The 23,377-nt window shown below is 39.9% G+C and overlaps 1 protein-coding gene across 3 annotated transcripts; it reads right to left on the bottom strand.

Annotated features, from left to right (window-relative positions):
• Nucleotides 1-1,492: 1,492 nt before the first annotated feature.
• fndc5b (fibronectin type III domain containing 5b) lies at nt 1,493-21,034 on the bottom strand. Of its 3 annotated transcripts, none has more exons than XM_027020003.3 (6): nt 20,540-21,034; nt 14,712-14,827; nt 9,706-9,904; nt 6,795-6,884; nt 5,850-6,025; nt 1,493-3,839 (listed from the first exon to the last, which is right to left on the bottom strand). In XM_027020003.3, exons 1-5 carry the CDS (start codon nt 20,607-20,609, stop codon nt 5,886-5,888), a joined length of 615 nt encoding a protein of 204 aa, XP_026875804.2. In that variant the 5' UTR covers nt 20,610-21,034; the 3' UTR covers nt 1,493-3,839; nt 5,850-5,885. The 3 variants fall into 3 exon arrangements, with proteins under 3 accessions (XP_026875804.2, XP_026875803.2, XP_081559465.1); XM_027020002.3 differs by lacking the exon at nt 1,493-3,839 and adding an exon at nt 4,735-5,632; XM_081703339.1 differs by lacking the exons at nt 1,493-3,839; nt 14,712-14,827; nt 20,540-21,034 and adding exons at nt 4,735-5,632; nt 11,206-14,469.
• Between the last annotated feature and the right edge of the window lie 2,343 nt (nt 21,035-23,377).

Here is a 23,377-nt window from a genome sequence, read left to right as displayed (position 1 = left end):
CACTGTATTGCTTATCACAGTTAATCTGCTTTCAGTATTTTTGTCATACTTGTTATTAGAAACCTGCACCCGCAGCTTGATGATCAAATCTGAGCAGAGCTTTTTGAGGATCAACTATGAGGTGCATGTAATGGAATTAGCCACTTACAGAATTGTATAGCATGCAGCTCATGCCAGGTCCAGCGCTGGTGTTGAGGACACCTGCACAGCCACCGCTGACATTGCAGCAGAGACATCTCAGGCAATGGTGGAATGATGCAGAAAAACAAATCAGACCTAAAGAGGATGATCCGAGTGCATGTATCTGTTTGTGTTTGTTTGTATGCATGCAGACCTCCTGTCCTGTGGTTCTATAATATTTTGACAGACTGAGTGGTCAAGGTTGGACTAATGATGGATGACTCCAGTTGTTTATTGAAGGATGCATCGCCCATCACTGTTCTCCTTTAAGGGCACTCTCCACACTTATTTGCATAATTTTTAATTTATTTTTTATTTTTCTACTGTCACATGGTTACCCATGTAGGCTACAAATCTGATATAAATGCATGCTGTGTGTGTGTGTGTGTAACAGGCAAATGGATGACTTTGATCTCCATGCAGAGCTGAAGGGCAGGCTTTATTGATGCTGCAAGGATGATGATTCTTGCGCGTAAGCATGCCTTAAATGCAAATCTTTACCACATCAATCACAATCTCACAGCGCAATGTCTAATGTTTGCTTTAGGAAAACCATTTCCCCTTCTTCTGGCAGTGATGGGATAGAGAGATAAATGTCTGTGATACAGGAAGAACACAAAACCTCATATGTTCCAATAAAGCAAGGTGGAGAGAGACTACTCAACCTCCCAGTTTTTGTGTGTCCTCACAATGGCTGAAATAATGTTTGTCTTTTCTTTCATTTTTCTATTAATGTTTCACCCTCACTCACTCACCAACTGACCAGAGAAGCCAGAGCCTTTTGACCTGTTTTTAATCCATCAGATTTTCTAGCCATCCTTTTGTGAATGTGCCGAACCCGGATGTGCATCACACGTGCTTGCACAGACTGAGGTCTAAAAAATAATATTTGTCTGCAGTTGTAGTTTTCATTATGTGGTCACAGTCATCCAAGGCTGTGCTCTCTAGGTGCTGCTTCTCTCGGCCTGCTGTAGTGCTGCTTGGAACTGGGCACCTGCTAAATCTTATCCAAGTCACCTGACTCTGTCAAGCAATTATGTCCTATAGTATGACATGAATATTAGTTTGAAAAGTAGAACTGTACTGTACAATAAAAGGTGCAATGATGTAAGAGGTATTTTTATCCCTTAAAAAATCTAATTTAATCCCCTCTCTTCTCTCCACGTGCCCTGTCTGTTCTGTTAGTAATGAACAGAGAGCATAACTTAGTTGGGTTTGGAGGAGCTGAGGGATGGCATTTGTACTGTATAATAATTCTGTATGTTCAATAAACAAAAAAACAAAAAAACAAGAAAACAACTGGACTCGACCCTTTGGAAAATATTAAGTATTTTATTGTTGTTGTGGCAGTACATAAGTAGACATTTATATTTTTAGTCCATATAAATTGTATAACTTTGTATAGAATAGCAGAAACATGCTAGCCCTCATGAAGCATTGATTTAAGAACAACAATTAACATAGACTCAAAGACATATGATTTACATTAAACATTCCACCTGTTCTTATGTCCATGCGGCCTAGTAGATCGGTGGAACATAGGAAATTAATGATCATTTCACTTATGCTAAATATGCAACTTGGGTAAATTCCATCTTTTGCGCTATTAGCATCACCCTCTTTTAGGTGCATTAAGGCTTGGTCTCCTAGCTTAACAGTTGGCCTATTGGGCTATTGGGAATGCTACACAGGTAGCCACACAGATACTGCTTAACACAGATATATGTACAAGAAATGTATTATTAAAAGCCATAATGAGGGATTTATTAGAGCCATTTGGTATGACAGTAGCCCATGTTTTACTTATTTGAAAACTTGAAAACAAAAAGCAGAAAGGCTTTTGGCACTGTGGTTTCTAAGTGATTAAAAACTGAAAGTGTCAGCAATGTTCTTGCATTCACAACTCTTGCTTGGTGGTTTTTTTTGTTTTTGGTTTTGTTTTGTTTTGGGGTTTTTTTTTTTTTGGGGGGGGGGGGGGGGTCCTAATCTTTTTGTTGCTAAATTGTTTTGTTGGGCATCTCTGATTGTAGTTTTAACATGTTAAACTCAAATTAATGTATAAAGCAATAATTGAAAGCACAAAATCAAAGTCAGATGTGTACTTTACACTAGTCACCAAACCATCTTCAAAATGCAAGTCCATTAATGTGAAAGCCTCAATGTATGCAGGCCTGTGGTGTTTGTGCACATAACTAGACTGCTAGTTGGCTCATAGATACCAATGTTATTAGATATTGGCCATGATTTTGAATGGACAAGTAGCTTAGTATGACTGCTTATACTTTTAATGTGAATTTTGTTAGCAAGAGAGATTTTCTTTATATAACATAACCACGCATTGCTACATTTCATTTTGCCTCCAAAATGATGAATGTTTTTTGTTTTCCTTTATTACAGCTCTCATGATATAGTAATTCACTCCATGTTGATTTACTTGATGTGCATGACAGATTCATAAATCTCTCTAAATTACAGAACATTTCTAATTGTAGATGTATCTATGGCATATATAAAGTATTTCATTTATATAGTGATGGATGTTATGCTCTGTAATAGTTGCTAGACAGTTGTAAAGTTGCTAGACATCATAGATATGATGATATGATTATTTAATTCTATTCACAACTTTCAGTTACATTTTTTTCTGTGGGTTGTACTGTTGGACAGTAACAAAATAACTGTTTAAATATGCATATTTACAAATTTAAAAATGTAACTAAAAAATTCAAGTACAGTCGCAAAAATAAATCGGTCACACTGGATATTTGAAAATGCTGAAATACAGGGCCAAACAGGAGCATTCTCGAGGACATCCCCTTACCTCTGCAGAAACTTTGAATTTGTGCTGCTTAGGAATCACTGGCATTGAAGGGAGAATTTTCTTCTCCACTTTCTAAGCACCAGAAAGCATTTTTTTCTCTTGATTTTGATATTCCTACTGTGGAAGGCTTTTAGAAGAGCTGGATAAGTTCGGAATCTACTGTAGAAGTACAGAATGATATATGTGAGTGTTGTTGTTTTGCAGACCAGGTTTGAAATGTAACATAGGGACCTTGCATGTAGGTATTGTGGGTGGTGCAAGCTACTGCCCTGCTCTCTGTGTGTGGGTCATGAGCTGGCATGGCAGACTGACAAGGTCAGCGGTCAGCGTAACACTGCTTTGGAGCACTGCTTGCGGGCTGAGACACACAGACAGCTGCACCCTCTCTGTCACTAAGTGCCCCTGTGCCTCGCCGTATCCGCTGATGCCGGAACCAGCTGTGAAGAAGGGAGTATAACCCTCACCAGTGTGAACCAACTTCCACCCTCCTCCGTCTCTTCTGTTCTGTGATGTAAGCTACCTCGACCCAGTATTGACACCTGCTATTTTTCACACAGCAGCCCCACCCGCTTCTTCCCCGGTGGCCAAGGTTAATCACGAGTCATTAAAGCAGAAGGATCGGGTCTCCGGCACTGTCAGCGTAGTAGCATGAAACGCGGAGGTGCGGTTTACTCAGAGATGGTGACAGAGTGAAAGGGCAGTCTGTTAGGCTGTCACCATGGAGATGGAGACGAGGAGCTAATGGCCATCAGTGTGGACAGGGGGATGTTTAATTGCCCTGCGATTCCTTCAGGTACCCTTCAGCTCTCTTGATTAACACCGCCATCTAGCCAAGCTACTAGGGAACAGAATACAAATCACTACCAAGCCGTTCAGAATACCTCCTATGCAAACAAAGACATATATGTTTACTATAGATCCAACATTCATAATTATTTACTATCCTTTGAGTTTGGTGTGTTACATATTGACAAAAAAAAGCTTTTATTTAACAATTTTAAGCCTACAATCTAAATAGAGTCATTTATACTGAGGCTAAATGTGTATATGAATCTTAGGGTTCTAATAACACAGTGTTAAGGTTGGGAATTTTCTGAACATACAATATGTATGTGCAGTGTCTTTAACGAGTCCAATTGGTGCCTTCTGGGCCTCTGGAGTTGTGTTAAACATGTCTAGTTATTGCTGCCTAATGACTGACGACCTGCCCTATTCACCCTGGAGTCTTGCTGTTAGGGACAGTGGTCCCATCAGAGACTGTGCTGTAACTGATAAGCCCATCTGTGCATGGAGTACTGACAGTCTGCCCCAGACTACTCCCCTATCTCACATAGCTCACTTAAACTGTCAAAAGCAAAAACAAAATGGTACATAAGAACTTCTAAATGAGTGGCAAGGGAATTGAAGAGTGAAGGCTTTAAAGTAGACACTAGTTGGAACAATAATGCCTGGAGCAAAGGCACCTGGTTTTCTATTGTAGCCACACCATTACAGCAGAAGCATAATAGCAATGATATGTTATGCTATTGACTGTACTAAACCATGAGGATCAAAATAACTTGTACTGCACATTATACTGTACATTATAGTGTCCAGCGTGTGATGTATATTCTCATCAGATACAATAAGTTGATTTAGACATGTTTTATATATATATATATATATATATATATATATATATATATATATATATATATATATATATATATATATATATATATATATTATCACTGTATTAATACATGAATACACTTTAAATGTATTGTGTTTGGGTGAGAGACACTGGTTTGAATGATGTGATTCAGCTGAAATATGCCAGATGAAGTTCACAGCCAGTTACTGTGTAATTTATCTTTTGGATGTTTTCTTGGGTGCCCTGAGAGCAAGCAAGTGCTTATGGAAAGAAATCCCACTGCACCAATAAACCTTATCAAATTTACAGTTGTGACTCCTGTTAAGATGGTGGAATTTGATAGTAATGGGAATTCAGAAAACAAAAACAAGGCATGATAAATGAATAATAAAAAAAAAAAACCACAAGAACAAAATGTTCTAGAAATAGGGGGTATGGAGTGAGAATGGATATTTCCCAGATGTGGGATATCTGTTTAGTTTGTCACCTTCCCCAGTAACTCTAGCATAAAGATCCTGTTTCAGGACTGACTATGGTAGAAGGATTGGGGGGGGGGGGGTCTTTTCCTAGCACAGCCATAGTCATGGTTTATTTAGCATCTGCCTCAAAGGAAAGGACACATTTTGCCCTTATATGTGCAAGGCCAAGCTAACAGCAATGGTGTGCACCTCAGGAGGTACGATTTCTACTGCTTTTCCAGATTACGGCAGGCTAGGACATCCTCCTGGGGTGTCGTCTCTGAAGTGTTCGGAATGGAAGCCGGGGTGGGGGGGGGGTATAACCCGATGATGAGATTGTGCTTGTGCACATGTTCCTCTTCACATGACCACTTCACTCATTTGTGCTCAAGTGGGAAGCTGTTTAGGTGCCCTTCGCAGATAAGCACCAAGGGGGTCCACGTTTGTTGAGATGATGGAATATTAAAGTCTTTTAAATGTGCATGGGCAGTCAGTTTCACAACAATGTCAGTTAATGGCTTTCTAGTATGTCTCAGAGCTCTGTGGAAGGAATCATAAACAATGCTGAAGCTGAAAGGAAATGATATTGGGGTGGAATGTAGCTAGAATTGATCAGAACTGGACCGCAAAAATAAATAAATAAATGATTAAGCACCGCATGCTCTTATCACAAGAAATAATCTGTTTAAACTTATTGTTTCTGGCAAAAAATTATAATGTAACAGGAATTTGGGCATTAATATACTGCATGACTTACATGTCCTGAGGCTGAAGCCCATTATTGCCTGTGTGATTAGACCTTGCTACGCAGAAGGCCCCCTGTAGGGTGTTCAGGGGTACTGCACTCTGATGAGTTCTTGGCTTTGTCCTTGTTATTGTTGGGCTCATTGTCTTTGATGATGTCATACTGGCGGCAGAAGAGAGCGATCACTCCTAGGGCAGAGAGAAAGAGTTAGAAACTAAGTTGGACAATATAGGAGAGATGGAAAGTGATGGATGAAGGATGTCATGGGCAAGAAGAAGATAAAAGAAAACCTGATGATGGATCACCGTGTGTTTGTGGTGCAAAAAAAAAAAAAAAAAAAAAAAAAAAAGTTTGTTAGACACTACAATTACATACGAACTCAAGAAATGTGATGAGGTGTTTTGTTTTTCTGAGCTGTGCCACAACTGTCATTTTTATGATTTATAATCTTCTCAAAAGCTTGATAGACACTAGGCCATGTTTATAAATCCCGAGGTCCAATTAGACATAAAAACCTCCCCACCACACACACACACACACACACACACACACACGCACACGCACAATTGAGAGAGTTTTTAAAGAGATTTTTCCCATTACATCTAGCCACTCTGTACACCAGTACACCATCCAGCAGGTGGTCATTCAAACATCCCTTGTTTGCAGCAGGAAAATGCACCTATTGCTGAATCCAATCTATCTCAGCACCCTGATCAGCAATTCATAAACATGTTTTGATACTGCTCACACACCTATTAAACAGGGGGCTGTGACACTATTTGCTGCATGTGAAATCTAATTTGGATGTGTACTAAACCCTATCCGCAGATATGATGGGAGAGTGATGAAAATTATACCTATACTGGATGTTTTAGCTATAGGCTGTTTCTTGCTGCAGTTACTGCATGGAAAAGAAGAAAAAAGAAGAAACCCAGTGTTTGAGTGTAAATGTCTTACCTGCCCACATGATCAGGACCACCACTATAATGATGAGTTCTCCAGCCCTCAGCTGGGCTGCCTCACCGACCTCTTTCATAGTCACCTCATCTGATGAAGAAGAAGAGAAAAAAAACTTTGGTAGTTCATCAATTTTCAAACATCACAAACACAGTATAGAATTGTCAATTTCTGTAAATGCCTGCATTCATTAAAGTGTTCATAGTCCTAACCACGTGTAGACACTGAAAATATCATTGGACATGACTGTGCCATAAATCAAGTATTAACTAAAGAATTAAATATATATAAATAATGCAAAAAAAAACAACCAAAACCTTATATAGCCTGTTATTCAACTTCCAGTAGCCTGTACAGAGCAATTAGTGGCCAATTAGTTACTTAATTAATGTATATAATTTCACTATTTCACTATAAAAGAGTTTAAGGTCTATAGCGGTCACCTGTGGAAATGGCTGATCTTGCACTGCTGCTGGATTTAGTTGACAGAACTCTGCAGGGCAAATGGGTCTTTAGAGATCGCATTATCTGAGAGTAATGACTGGCCGGTTGGACACTTTTGTTTACTGAGACCCCTTATTTTGTATTTATCCAATATTTTAGAGCCAAATTTGAGAAGGGAGTGCAACAGATCCCATACTATTCCCGTACCTGTGCAGGTGGAATCTGTTTTGGCTACTGAAACAACTTTGGGCACTCGAAAATAAAAGGTTTTGATTTTAGTGCATTTCATTTAATAAAATGTCTGCTTCCTCATTAGAATAGTTTTTCTTTTTTATTTTGCTTTTTCTGAGACATTTTTAAAGGTTTCTGTTGAGAATCCTCAGTCCAAGGGCTGACTTATAAGGTGGTGATCTGTCATTCATGGGTGTGAATTATGGTAATTATATTTTTATTGTAAATGAATAAGCATGCACTGCCAATTTGTGAAGTTTGGTATTTATTAACATACACACGTTCTACAAATAAAACTGTGGTTTATGCAGTGTTTCTGATTCTTTTGGCAAGTTTTTGGGATTTTACTTGTAACTTAGTTACAGTTTGTTCATATTTTTTATGAAGGTTTCATTAATGAGGCCCAAAGAATGCTAATCCCTGATATTTTTGTGTGATGGTTTTCCTAATAAAACAGAACATTTATTTGCCCAGACCGAAATGAGTAGTGGCCATTTTGTGGTGGTGTTGATGATGATGAAGGTTGCTGATGAAGAATCAGAGCCCACATCCACATCCTCCATCAGTGTAGACGTCTCAGAGCTTCCCCCTCAGGATAAGCTTCCATCCTCCCTGATCGACAAGTGATGCTTCACATCACCAGGAAAAGAGCCCACCCCACTCCTCTTGGCTACACATTTAGGGGCTGATGGTAATCAAGCTAATTTGTGAGTTTTCTGCTTGTGTTCACTGATTAGCCTAAGACTAGCCTATGAGGGTAGGAGCTCTGCAGTGGCCTGTTGGAATGATAGAGCAGCAGTGTTTTGTGATAAATGGAAGAGGTTCCACTTGTCTCTTTATGCTCCTTCGCCGCTTGGATGGAAACGTCGATACCCTTCAGGTAAAACTGAAATGTTATTTCGGGCTTCTGAGCCGTGAAAGTCTGGGCATTTTTCAGCTCCCTATCAAAGTCGATACATGTCATGAGTTCAGTAAGAAAAACAACATGAAGCCACCCTGAAGCAAGGAGAAGGGGAGGCGTGCAGAGAGAAGGATTAGCTGTCCGTGTTCATTAGTCACCCTTGAGTCATGCGAAATTAAGTGAAGCGTAATGCTGCCTGAATGATTAATTGGAGAGTAACTTGAGTGCTAATGGCTGATTATGAAACAGTGTTTTTAGTAAATGCTCCTGTTATCTGCCTGTCGTGGCTGACGTGTGGCATCAGCTGAGAATAAACCAGATTCAGAGCTGCTCTGTAGCCAAACCTGTAGCCAAACCTGTTCTGTACAGATGTGTGTTTAAGTCCATGGACATGGATGTTGCTTTAGCGGTCCGACATTTATGAGTTTGAGATTGTTGCCACAAACTATTAGCATAAATGAAAGTTTTATCATTTATGACAGTTTTATCGTTTATATACACAGTCAATACTATAGTCAATTTTAAAACCAACCACTCATTTATTATTTCGGAGATAATTTTGCCATCTGAAATAAATCTTTAACGACATCATTTTCTGTTTTTCCCATTTGCTTCCCCTGCCCTTGAGATGTTCTCCTGAAAACTTAATCTGTTTGTCAGAGGTTGCATCTCTCATACTAGAGGGTTCTGGGACGAGAAAAACAAAACCAAAAACACTGGGTCATTCTGGGTGTGTGAGTCGGGAGAAGTGCTGGCAGCCGAAAGCAACCCAGCTCCACGGAGAAGCAATTTCCCATTGCTGTCTGCCTCACGTCAGACATAGCATGACGGAAACCATCACAGTGTCCTTTGCTGCATGACAAAGGCATGGAGCCAATGCCAGCACCAGTTATTCCTAGTTTTCTGGTAATGTATACCTGGGCTGTGTAATTAAATGGCTGCCCCACCGAAGTTTGTCTAAATGAGTGGGTCACTAAATGGGTTATAACACTGGACATGTGGGTTGTTCTAGAAAAGACACAGTGTCCTGCAATAAAGAATTATTAAGTTGAAAATGTGCAAATGCAAGCAATTTCACATTGAGTTACAGTGTATTTTTAGAATCTAACATTCACCCTGTAGTGTTTATTCCCCCATGTAAACATAATTTAATGGGAATTATTTAGCTGCAAATGATCTTTCAGGCAAATCTTTCCATGAGCTGACTATAAGATTTAGTTTAATGTATTATGGTCAATATTCTGTCTTTGCAAATAAGTTCACTTTGGTTACATTTTAAGAGGTTATATTGAGTCTAAAATACCAGGTATTGCAAAATTCATATCCTTCACTTACCAGGACTTTTGGAGGCCAGTTTCTCAGACTCTTTTGGGGTGCGGAAGAGGATAGGGTCACTGGGAGGGCTGGTCCCACTCATGCTGATGGACTGTACATGGACAATATATTCTGTGTCTGCCTCCAAATCCCACAATGCACAGGAGCGAGTAGTGGTGTTCACCTCCCGAATGAAGCGCATCATGTGCACATCTTTCTTCTGGATTAGACAGGACACACAAAAGAGACCCATACACTGAATGCGCCACTTCCATTTCCATGCCTATATTAGGGTAATGTGGATTTAAACCCACACAAGAAATCAACAGAATATTACAATCCTGTTAGTATGCTATAAAGTGCCCTAGTTTATCAGTTTTATTATGGATTTTTGTGAGTCCTGCAATTTGTACATTTTACATAAAAGAGAAAGAAAATAAGATAAAGTACCAGTGGTTTGATGTTAAGAAACGTTTTTATTAAATATGGACCAAGATTTTTTCTGCTTAAAATGTATTTGGAATTGGATGAAATTGGATTTTAAATGAAACAAGGTCTATGAGGACTATTAAAGGGGACAAATGTCAACTTTATTGCACCAGCAGTTTAATTTACATTGGTGAACCATACAGGAATTGCAATTCTTTTACTTTTCACATGTACAGGACCACTGGGCAGTGGGCTGTTGGATTGTTTTTTGGCCCGTGGTGTGTAATAGCATTGCTAGTGGATGAGAGCAATCAAAAGTTGGATATGGCATTTGCACCTGGAGTGTGTTGCTGTGATGTGTTTGTGGGAAGACTGAAACAGTAGCAGTAAGGCAGGCCTCACTGGGTATAACAGGGAGACAGTGTGACAGGGAAATGTAAATATTCATGATAGAAAGCTCAGGACCTGCAGCCTCATCTGTGATGACATGGAAATATGGAAAGCATGCATCTGTATGGCTGTCAGATGATGTGAATTTGCTGATGATATGGATTCTGAAGCATACCATATTTTGGTTTTCAAAAAAGAGGTATATATATATATATATATATATATATATATATATATATATATATATATATATATATATAAGCACATTTGACCAATTTATTTCACTTACAGAATTACAAGTGTAGCTGTTTTAACACTTTTATAAACTGAAAAATAATGATTGATAAGATAAATTGGTGTACCACACTGATTACAGGGAGAATTCAACCAGGCAGTCTCCTTATCAAAGTAAACAACTGACCAAAGGAAACATTAACCAAATTAGTGTAAAGAGAGCTTGACTCAAATTTATACCAGGAAGACTTTGAAGAGAAGGAGGAACTGTTGTGGAACAGCCAGAGGAAGATATAATTATAGGACTGAGGAGGCTGCATCCCAGATGGGAGGAACGAGTTAACTGATGTAGTTTTGATATATAAATAGTAGCATTACTATTTAAACCAACTGGTATTGTCAAAAGTGAAAAGCCTGTCTTTACAATCAGTTGGGCTTGGCCACGTCTAGCGTCTGGATGACACTTACAGAGAGAGTCTGTTTCCATCGCATTGCTGGCTCGACCCTGCACAAGCAATGTAGGCCGATGATGATGAGATGACTAGGCTTCTTCATCCGCAGGATTGGATTTTCAAAGCTGGCTCAGTTAGAGAGTCCTAGGTCTTTTTGGGTTGGCCTTCAGAGGTAGGAGTTTTGGGTATCAGTGGTCATGCGTCCTGTCCTCGCTTTTGATGACAATTTTGGAATGATTCATCACCAGCCATACAATGAAACTTCAGTCTCAATCAACACAAACTGTCTTGAAATAAGCTGTGATGAGTGAATTCCAACAAACACAAACTAAAGACATGAGAATAAGCAGAAGCAAAAAATAATAATAAATAAATAAAGTAAAATAAGGTAACATGAAATTAACCACTTAGCAAGAGGCTATTGACTCAAAAGAAAGATTTGAGTCTTGATCTCCCCTTGTGGGGGGGGGGGGTCCACTCACATATAACCCCCCCTCCCCCCTTTCTGTGGGCCCTCTCCTCTATTCCACTCTGCAATCTGCAATGACCAGTGGGGTCATAACTTTATCAGCTATATGTTGGGGAAATGGCATGTGTTAGTTCATGCATATTCAATAGCCTTTTTTTCATGATTCGAAGAAAGAACTACGGTAAGACATTCTAGTAAGTTTCACCACAAATCAAAAGAAAATAACAACATATTCCTTAAACAATATTGTACTTGCATGATCCTAGAATGAATTTTACAAAGTATCAGAGTTTAAAACAGGTGAGGTGATTGTAGAGTCAATCTAATTCCTTTCCTATTTTGCTGTAGTTGCAAACTACTGACTTTACTATATTTTGTCTAATTGGTTCATATAAGATCATATATGATTTCTAGTAAACATCTATCAATTATCAAACGATAGAACCAAACATCACAGTTTGAAGATTATATTAAGATAGCCATACATTACTGGCTGATTACCATTTGGCATAACAATAGGTTACAAATGCATGTTATTACTTTGTGAAGCTGTGGGATAAGAAACATTTACTTGTGTGAACATGAAAAATGTTGAGATGATGGTTGGTTGAGAAAAGCTGGCTGTCCTGGTAAGTTTTTGAGTCTGATGGAATTTATAGTCATGGTTCCTTAAAGTATAACCAGGCTGGTAAGAGGTTCCTGCATTCCAATCTGTGGATTTATGACACCTAACAAGAGTGGGAAGGGTCAGAAAGCCAGGCCAGCATGATCAGTTTATGCTTTGTTGCATGGCATCATGGCGCCAGAGGAGTCATGGTTCCTGTCTGTGGGCAGGGGATGAGAGAATGCCCATCCTGATCTCACCAATAACAACTGCCTTCAGAGCCTATATGGACAAATAATCTTATTTCTCTCCATTCAGCTGTTCCTTACAAATATAAAACATTTTTGAAATGCATATAAAAATGCACATAATATATAAATAAATTTATTTTCATATGATTAATGAAAATCAGTTGCCATAAAAATCCACTACTTCACTACATATTACTTTTCAGTAGTTCTGATGTACCAGGTATACTTTCCTGAAGATTCATCTGTTTTAGATACAAAAATGCCATTTTACATGATTTATTATATTTAATTTCTATAGATTTATTTCTGTTTTATCATGCTTACAAACCTAAAAAGTCATGTAATTGGATTGCAGGTGTTGGCGTGTGTGTATATACAAATACATGATTTATGTCAGAAATCATAAATGGCATAAATGTCATTAAACAAATGTTAGCATGAAAGAAAGGCCAAATCATAAGCATTTTAAAAATACTGGCTAAAAAGAGGATGTATGATCACCCTAAAAACCTTCTTAATGGGAATAAAATAGTTCTTCAGGGCCAAAGACAAGATTTTTCATGTGGTAGCTCAGTGCTTATGGTACTGGGCTAATAATCAGAATGTTGTCAGTTCAAGCCTCACTGTTGTCCTCTGAGCAAGACCCTTAAACCTCAATTGCTCAAGTTATACTTAGTCATAGTTGTAAGTTTCTTTGGAAAAAGGTTTCAGCTAAATTCCATAAATGTAAACCCACAGAAGAGTAACACCTACAAAACAATAAGGAACTGAAAATGGCTTCAACACAGGCCTGCCACGTCATTAGATCGAGTGGTATTTGTGGCCTTCAGCTACTCAATGATTGCCAAGTATTTGCAATGTGATAGCTTTGTTTAAGATTATAATAATTTAATAGTAAACCTGCATATGGTCCACTAAAACCAGGGGACTGTGTATAAAAAGGGCTTTGTCCCTGTGTAGTAATATGTTTGTAAAAACTGAATTAAGGCTGATGTTCTGCATTTTTACCACAGTCATTATTTAAATTCCTTGTGATGAAATACAAAACAACAAAAATATTATTGCTGTCGATTGTTCACTGCACTAAAGGTTGCTATGACTCATGTCTATAGGAGAAGCTGCTGTGCAGCTGTGTTTTAATAATATCAGACACAGTGAAATGAAAAACAGTGCACACACAGTTGTTTGGTTAATATATTGCAGACCTACATGTTCTGTGTTCCACTCTGGAGACAGCTGCTTAACTAACAGACAGCATTTATGGGCAACGTTAGCGCATGCTCTTGATATAAAAAAATGTTGCACTTAGAAGACAGCATATGAAGCAGTCTGTGAAGATATTTTTGCCAAATTAAAGGCAACATTGCATATGTCCTTGGCAAAGGCAATCACACAGTTCTGAATGAGCAATACATTTACAAATGTAAGATGGGTGCCTGTCTCGTAGCTGATATATTTTTTTGCTGTTTTAATTAGAAGTCATGTTTGTGTTCATGGAATGCTATAAGTTTTTTTTTGTTTGTTTTTTTTTTCTGTTGGTTACATTTAGAATGTAATGTGACCTGTCAGAGTAGATAATGTTCTTCGTTAGCCAATTATGATCAATTCCCACAGCAATGTAAACACTAGGAAATGTGCTTCTAGTTCAGAATCTGGGGGTTTAGAAAATGACTGTGAATTAACATATGTCATGTGCACAGGGTGTCTTCACAGTATTGCCTGCCCAGATTTCCAGCTAAAAAGCTACACAATAGTTGCCTTCAATGACAATGACTGCCAGGCAAAGTCTGTAAAAATTCTACAAAAATCACATATACCATAAATTATACTTAAAACTAGTACTTAAGAACTAGCATATATAAATTTCATATATACAAATTATAATTGGTTTTTTTTAATTCATTCATGGTATTTTATATTAAAAACATAGTCATATATAAAATATAATATGATTTCCTCTCGTCATTCTGCTCCACAGTGTACACGCAAATCTCCCCAGACCTCATCCTGTACAGAAACACACCCACACACATTGTGCAGAAACTCACAATCTGCTACAGAGCATCTCAAATGGCATTAGCATAGGTGCATGTCCAATGGACCTACATGCATGCACCACACATGCATCACCCACACAGTCCATTGTCTGTGGTGAGAGTCACCGCTGCCCATTTTTAATGCGGTTGATATGCCGGTACCTGTTGCGTGATTGCAAAGCCGATGACAGGATCCCCTTCCAGAATGTCCCATGTGACCACTGCTGAGTTGCCCTCTAAGGTTTTGATGGTCACATTGAGCGGAGCAGACAAACTATCTGAAAACGAAAGGCACAAAAGGAGAGACAGAGAAGAAACATCCTGAGAAGGCATCGTATCACATTTGCTTTCAGCAGCTTTAACCCGAGGCACACAGGAGATGGCAGAGAACATCTTTTTTTTGTGGGAAAGGATGGCTGCAAGGGACGACAGACTGCTTTTCACACAAATGTTCTAAGCCTTATTTCTAATGCCTATATAGGGCAGAATGTTCTAAGTTTCAGTTGGTAGAAACCCTCGGCTGGTCAGCCTGTTTTGAGGTCACTGTCACTCAATAGGTCCATTATATTTTTACTTTTATTACTCATGTGGGAGCTCTTGGACGGTTAGCTGAATTCGCCTCAGTGTCTTTAATAGCAAACAAACAAAACAAAGATGCCAGTGCATGCTGCTCCATAGCTGTAACATTTTGCTCTCATGAATTAAATCATGCAGAGTCCTCAGAAACTATGACTGCTTTGTCATCCACTGCCTTGTAATTCAGGGACACATAAACCATTGCTGTTAACACCTAGCCACCACTAACGAGCCCAGACAGCAGAGCAGGATAGTGGCTTCCATGTGCCAGCTATTAAAATACCACAATTTTCCAGTTCTTATATGTGAAATCTATTTTGATAGCACAATTTAAAGAGAGAGTCATCGCCAAACAGTTAATAACGGATCAGCTTCGAGGGGTTCTAGATCCTCTGCTTTTCTCTGGATTCCTACATAAAGTTCTATATTTGGGGCTAAAAAACATCTGTATTTTCTTTGCCTAATAGTAACCTTATGATGTAAGCTCCTATGTCCTTATACATATGTCTCAATAGCCAGTAATAACACATCATTCCATTTATGGCTTTTATCCAAAGCAACTTACAATTATGACTGAATACAACTTCAGCAGTTGAGGGTTAAGGGCCTTGCTCAGGGGCCCAACAGTGGCAGCTTAGCAGTAGTGGGGCTTGAACTGGCAACCTTATAATTACAAGTCAAGTACCTTAACTACTGAGCTACCACTGCCTACTGTATCATCAGTCTAACTTTACTGTCAATCTAACGCATCATCAATCTAACCTGATCCATAGTACACAAGGTATTTGTATAGGACATCTAGCAAAAAAAAAAAAAAACTCTCAAAAATGAGGGGGGTGGAGCTGTCAAACTTAATCATCACAAATACTGTCATATTAATCATGACATCTGTGATTATGTCTGTGTGGTAGCAATTTCACGATGGAACAGAGGAAAGACAAAATGCTTGAATATGCAACCTGATGTGTAGAAAGAAAGTAAACCCCACCATATTACTAATCTGTGATTATTTGTTTCCCTAGAACAGTGTTTCCCAACCTAGTCCCCTTGGACGCCTAAACAGTCTACATCATTCAAGATCCCTGCACACCCAGAACTGACAAACAAGGGCACTTTATCCTTTATTGGTTGTATCTGGAGCTGGGACAGAGTTCAAATGTGGGGGTCTCTGGACTTTCCGGGGGTATCTGGAGGAAAACAACTGGCTTGTAACCCCCTCCCTCAAATATAAACTCTTTTTATACAAATTATATATTTTACTGGAAACCAGAGTACAAATCTGTGGTTGCGACATATCATGTTGTTCCTTGTTAGGAGTAGAATGATGTCCCAGTGTGTTTAATTAGTTTAATCAGATCCCATTCCCTAGTAATAGCTTGCCTTATTGTACTTGCTTGAGGGATCTGAATTCCCCACAGATTATGTCTAGGCAATATCAGGTCTGGGCCGGCCTCAGACTTAACTGTGTTTTGAGCTTATTGATCGATTCCTAGCCAACTACTTGACCCCATATTCTGTCTGCTTACTGCTGCTTCTGAGTGTATGCAGTTAATTGCAGTGAAGCATTGCTTGAATTTCTAGATCATACCTTTGAACCTTACAATGGTAAGGTTACCATCATACCTCACAATGATGGTAACCTTAGGACTCTGGTGCTCAGAAATGGATGGCGTTAGTAAAATTGAATACATGGCTCACCTTAATGTGCAATGAAAAAGTCAGGCTGAAATTTCTACCACTTTTAAGCCTCTTTTAAAGTGTCCTGCTAAGTTGTGATGTTGAGCAGCTTCCCTTCCTTGTAGTGTAATTTCTTGCTTTGGTATTTTAACTCTGTGCTCGTGTAGAGTCCTCACCAGCCTCTTCATGAGGTGGGAAATGCACTGGACTTTGTTTACTGTCTCACCAGGGGGTCAAACACAGGGCCAAAAAATCGCTCCGCGAACGATTTAATAACAGCTCCAGGATTTTGTGCACAGTTCCAGAATTCCTTCTGCAGGCTTTATAGTGGCAATGCATGTGTGGGCTGGTGAGGATACACAGCTGATCCCACTTCCTGGCCACACACCTGCGTGTGGTTCAGTGATTTACTCCATCACGGCTGAGAGCCGAGGAACCTGGCACGGGTCTGCTGCTTCTTCGTCCCTCAGCCTTACCAGGCCATATAAATACACATGCCTTCCATATCTGTCTAAAGGGTGTATTTACTGCAGCACCTTTCAATCCAGAAACCAAAATGTAACATTCTATATATATATATATACACACACACACACACAGACTGTTTGACATTTTCTGAAAATTACAGATTCAGTGCAACAGTGCAGATGCAGGGTAACACCACTATTCTTAGCTGTGGTGTTTTCCATTGTTCATATGTTAGCTTCTGATTGCAAGCCGCTTTTCATTAAGGTTTGTGAACAATTATCTTAAATTAATTCGTTAAGAGGGTAGGTGTGTGGGGGCCCCATCTGATCAGCGGGTATGCAGCTGTGACTGGAGTCTACAGCCTGAGCACTGCAGGCTTATGGGCATGATTTAGCTCATGGTGTTGATTTCCCATAATGCTCTGTTTTTGCAAATATGACATCTCTATTTTGTTTTGTTTTTTTCCAGTGGAAAGGAAAAAAACAAACTGAACTAGTTCCTATAGTTTGGTAGGCTTCAAAGAAAGCATTAGTCAAGCTGTATGTGAATGAGGCATGATGTAGACTCTGTGCATATCATCTGATTGACATGCCATGAATAAACCAGATTTCCAGGATGTGGTGGTTATAGAATCAACTCAAATAAATGTGCATGTGCACAGATCTGCATGAAATCTGGTAATAAATCATGTCAATTCAGTTACTGCGGAAACAGATTTTGTCCAACCATCACTCACAGGCAATAATCAAGATCATTATCCTCAAACAGGAGTGCAGTGAAAGAGAAGTAGCTTCACAGAGATGGCTTTGCTTTCAAAGTTTCCTAGCAGCAGTTCTGACATTTATTATTATTATACCATGAATAAACCCTAGATGGAAAACAAGAATTGGCTTTGAAGTGATCTGAAAAAGTGAAAAGTAATTATGGACCCACTCTACGGTAATAATCAAAGTACCTGTGCCTGCTCAGTTATGTCTCTGTTTCTAAGACACTGTACATTCATAGAGCACAGAGTCCTCAGCAAGCCCACGAATCCACCTGTGATCATTTTTCATTTCTCTCTGCAACTGTAAGAGAGGACTTCAGCAAAGTCAAGTTCAGAAGCCAACTGATCTCTGATCTCATCCTACTGAACTAAGAAAACACTCACAGCCTGGACTACTGTGTTATTCCATATTCTGTGTTGACTGACAAACAAAACAGAATTCCGTCTTCCTGGAAGTCATCAGGCTTCTTGATACTTGATATCTGCCCAGCAGACATCCGGTGTCATTGCCACACGTGGTGGAGCAGTCAGCATGAGCGGCACTTCAAACTGGATGCAGGCCAGGAGGGGTGGCTTCAGCCCCCACAGCTCTGTCCTGCCTTGTCTCTCAGGTCTGACAGTGCGACTCCACAGTGGAGTCTTTCTAGAGCTGAATGACCCCCCCCGTGCTCCTGGCTCTTGTGTCTTTGGTTACGGGCTAGCGATGGCATTAGTCACATTTTTCTAGTGGTCTTAAGTCAGCGGGGGGGGGGGGTTAAATCTCAAATTGAATGAACGCATAAATTAATAGCAAGTAAACCTTGAGGGTTTGTTGCCTTATGTATTATCACGTATGTTTGACACACACAAAAATGCCAGTGTGATATTCAGATTTGTCTTGTCATTCTGTGCTCAGGCCACAGGGATTAGAACCACGCAAATCTTTCTCAGAACAATCTCTCACTTATACAATATTCACGACATGCTCCCACGACTGTCAGACAGAGCAGTCATCTAGCAAACCAGGGCGAGGAGTTGAGTACTATGCCTCTGTCTCCCATCACTCACGCTCATCACTGCAGGCTCATGTGATAAAGTCTGTCACAGTACTGGAGCAGTTACTCAGCCTCCTAGCACTCCTGTTGCCAGCCCCTGCCACCCCAGCGGATTCCTCTATAGTAAAGCATCTGTAAACTGGGTTATTCCCTTAGTCACTGGTGAATGCCCCAGTCGGCTGCTTTCTAATGCATAACCTGATTGGAGAGCTGATACAGGCCACGGCTTTGTGCAGCCTCTCCTGTGCACATGAAAGGGAAAACTGGAACGCGCTTGTTCAGTGTGTTGGGCTGCTGTGCCTGACAGGTTGAGGCAATCACGGTGAACCCATTTGTTCATTATCTATTTTAGACTATTATGTTTAGATTTACTTTTCATTGCTTTTCAGTTTTTCTCTGTTTGCTGATTTTTAAGATAAAAGACAAGAATGTTGGCTCAGGTAAATGCACGACTTGCTTTACATCCATGTGTTATTTTTGCTTTTCTTTTCCTTTTGTTTACATTCTCAGATGTTGAGGTAGAACATTGTACACAAAAAAATCCCCCCATTTATGGGTTGTTTTCAGTTGTGGGATTTGATGTCCATAACCCTATTTGCGTGCCTAACCTCCGATCCACTACTCTTTAACTATTACACCTATGGATGTCCACATATGCATACAACTGAGAGTGAATCTCCTTCAGTATGTGTGGATAATGAAGCGTGGGAGGGTGGGATGAGACCTGCTGAGTTAGTCTGCAAGGAATATTACAGGTTACCAGACCCACACACCCACTATGCCTGTGTTCAAAACAATAACACACAGAGCATCATAATGACTGCAAAGCACTGGATACAAAGCTGCAAAGCACTGGATTATGTCTTTTAACGCGTTAAATTCACAGGTAATTGACTATCGAAACATTTTCTGTCTAATGCATTTGTAGCCGGTTATTTACATGGAAAGCTTTCACTGTGACCGCGCTTGCAGTAGTCTACCATAGGGTGCACGTCTATTTACAGGAGACTCCTCGAACGAGACCTAATTTTGACCCAGTAAACTTTCAAGCTTTTTTTTTTTTTACTGTTTGTCGCGGAGAAACGTGTTTTACTCTTGTCAAAATGACAATCAAAATAGGATAAATGGGAAAACAACAACAAGCAAGGTTCGGGCCCAAGTTCTAATAATTTTGCTGCCCCTCTGGTTAAATAGGCTATGCACAGTAGGAGACAGACGGTTGAATATACTGTTGCTCGGTGGCTGTGATGAACAGGTTGTGCTGAACCCTTTATTCAGCCAGCACCCCCAGTGAACATGTGTCTGTTTGGTTCCTTTAATAACCACTGCGGTTTAAAACTAAATGTGTGAAACCGCACACATCACCCGAGAGTAACGGCGCTTCAACGCGCTCTCCTGCTGTGCGGCGTGTTAGGAGCGAGACAAATAATGATGATGCGTTCACCGACACGCTAAATATGCAAACTTACCTGCATTAACCGAAGATACGGAGATGTATCCCAGAAACAGCAACGCGGCAGAGATGCCTTTTCCTCCCATCCTTCAAAAAATTCTTTACATTCTGTTCGGATGACGTTGAATCCCATTTACTCGCAGTAAGGCTTCTACCCGCTTTTACTCAACACTCATAACAGCTTGTCGTCTTTTGCGCGTTTTTCTCATTCTGAACAGCGCAGATCAAAACTCCACAGTTGCCGCAGACACGCCACATCAGAGGACTGTGTAGCCTACCTGGGACAGAACATCTAGCTCTGCATTCGAGACGCGCGCATGGCATTTAGGGCTATTTTACGCACCAGCGGTTTTCAGAGTGACGTGGAGTACAAACCCAAAAAAAAAAAAAAAAAATTTGTCCGAGATGTGATGACAGCAGTTTAAGTACTTAAAATTCTGGTTCTCGTTAAACGCGGATTGTAGACTGCTATTAAAACCATGCTCTGTTTCAGATCCAAACGCTAGCCCGACCTCAGACTGAAAGCACTCTTATCATCAAATGTTCTTAATCTAGATTCTAGTCAATTCATGCTCTCTCTCTCTCTCTCTCTCTCTCTCTCTCTCTCTCTCTCTCTCTCTCTCTCTACGCCTTCAGAGGGGAACCACAAAATTTTATGGTTACAGCCAGGGGGCCTTTCCAACTCTCGTTATTCCAACGTATCTGGGCCAGACCGTACCCCACACACAATGAGGCATGTGCTCTTACATGAGTTGCACAGATCTACCTTTTCACAATGCAATCACTTCACAGTTTAATTAATTATCTAATTATCACTAGCTTAATGACTTTTTATGTTACTCCGTGTTATATAGCCCACATATTTTCAATAAAAGGAAAATGGCCTACTATTGCAGTTTGGTGCTTAATGGGGTATGGATTCAGACCTGAGTAACCGTGAATTTATAACCTGATCATTGTACAATAATGTTATCTTTGTTTCCTGTAGAAACAAGCAAATTAATCACACTTGCATGGCTGACATGCAGAGCTGGACATAAGAAGAGCATAGCATACTGCAGGGAGAATGCCCTCGGGCCATGCTCTGTTGTCAGGGGAACTAGCTCTGACAAGTGCACTCCATAGCACACTCGACAATATTCAGCATGCGCTCCAGTATGGTCCCTGTACCAGAGGTTGCAGTCTGCGAAGTGGAAGCCGGCCATGATGCATCATCTCCAGTGATTCAGATGTATGTGCAGTGTGATTATCATATGGCTGATGTCACACATGGGCACCCAGTGGCCCCTGCCTAAACATCATGTGCTTTTCCTTCAGTTAGCATACCTCTCTGCATGCATGTAAGTTCATCTGTCTTTGGTTTAATCTCTTCTTTTACTGAAAGAAAGGCCCAGTGCTTCGTTCACTTTGCTAAGTAGCGCAGAGTAGGCAGTGTGTTTTTGTGCTGCAGTGTGGAAGATGAATCTGTGTTACCCGGCTGACGTGTCTGCACCAGAGAGAGCCTTAGACTCTCATTCTTAAAGCATGTGACCACTGTCCCTTTGCTACTCTGACTCATGCTGACACATTTTAAGGAATTCACCTCTTGGCATTGGAACCGTTTAAATCTGTGATGCTGGCAGCACAGAGGGAGCAAGAGGCGTGGTTACTAGAAGGTGCTCTTTATTTTCCATAACTAAAGGCACTAGTGTATAGCAACAAAAATGAAACAAAAGGTAAGTGCAAGTCGTGGTTCTCTGCGTCGGTTCCCCAACAGGTAATCCACTAATGCGCAGCGCCGTCCCTGCTGACCTGCGGGTTGAAATAGTTGAAGGGAGAAACAACGGACAGATACACATGGTTAGTAGGCTGGTGATTGGGAGCGGGGTAGGTGTGTACTGTGGTCCTCCCAGTGAGTGGGCGTGTTCCTCCTGCTGGGAGGCTGGCCACCTGTGACAAAATCAATGTTATTGCTTTTAACATCCTACAAAGGTGTCTTGTGTTATAATGTATCTAAACTTCATATGTATGTATAACAAATCTTAATAAAAAATGTTTTACAATATGTTGTGTGATTTTCTCATTACATGTTGTAAGGAAACCATTCTTGTTATGTCTGCAGCACCTAGATCACAGCTGCATTTGCCAAAATAGCAGTGACTATTCAACAAAATATACTCAGTGGTAGCACAGCAGTTTATTGAACACAAGATGGTTAGTATACATTTGTGTTTTGTTTATAAGTCCCCCCCCCACCCTGTTACACTGATCTTCTAAGTTTCTTTAACTAGTTTTCTGAATGCATAGCAATCAGCATGCATATATATATATATATATATATATATATATATATATATTTGTGTGTGTGTGTGTGTGTGTGTGTGTGACTAGATTAAATTATTTTCTTATTGCTTCAGGATATCTGCAGTAACAATACTGACAGCTTGAGATATTAGTGTTGTGAGAAATAAATCATTGTTCTGTTCCTCTCTTTTTAGAACCTCATAAATCACTTACAAGTTCTTCTTGGATGTGCTTCAGGGGATTCAGTGAGAAATTCACACATTCTGGTAGAATTAACTAAAAACACTTAGTTAACACAGAGCTTCCATGAATACAGAACGTATTATATATTTTATAGTCAAGCATCATATTAGTCTAGCAACTGTTTCTTGTCTGATGCCTTTTAATACAGTGTGTCAGCTCTTAATGTTACTATAATTCTAAATCTAACATCTAGCATAGGTCTGCCCTCTTGATTTGGCTGAGGGGTAAGCATTTAAAAAAACTGCATTTATTCAGTTTATAGCTCAGTATAATGCCTACGGTATAATTACTTGACACCTGCACACTTGACAGTTGTCAATGATATCCC

The sequence above is a fragment of the Electrophorus electricus genome, chromosome 2 (assembly GCF_041902795.1).
Source record: "Electrophorus electricus isolate QZ-2024a chromosome 2, ASM4190279v1, whole genome shotgun sequence".
NCBI classification, from domain to species: Eukaryota; Metazoa; Chordata; class Actinopteri; order Gymnotiformes; family Gymnotidae; genus Electrophorus; species Electrophorus electricus.
The sequence above is the reverse complement of the archived record's forward strand: the minus strand, read 5'-3'. Positions and strand labels throughout refer to the sequence as shown.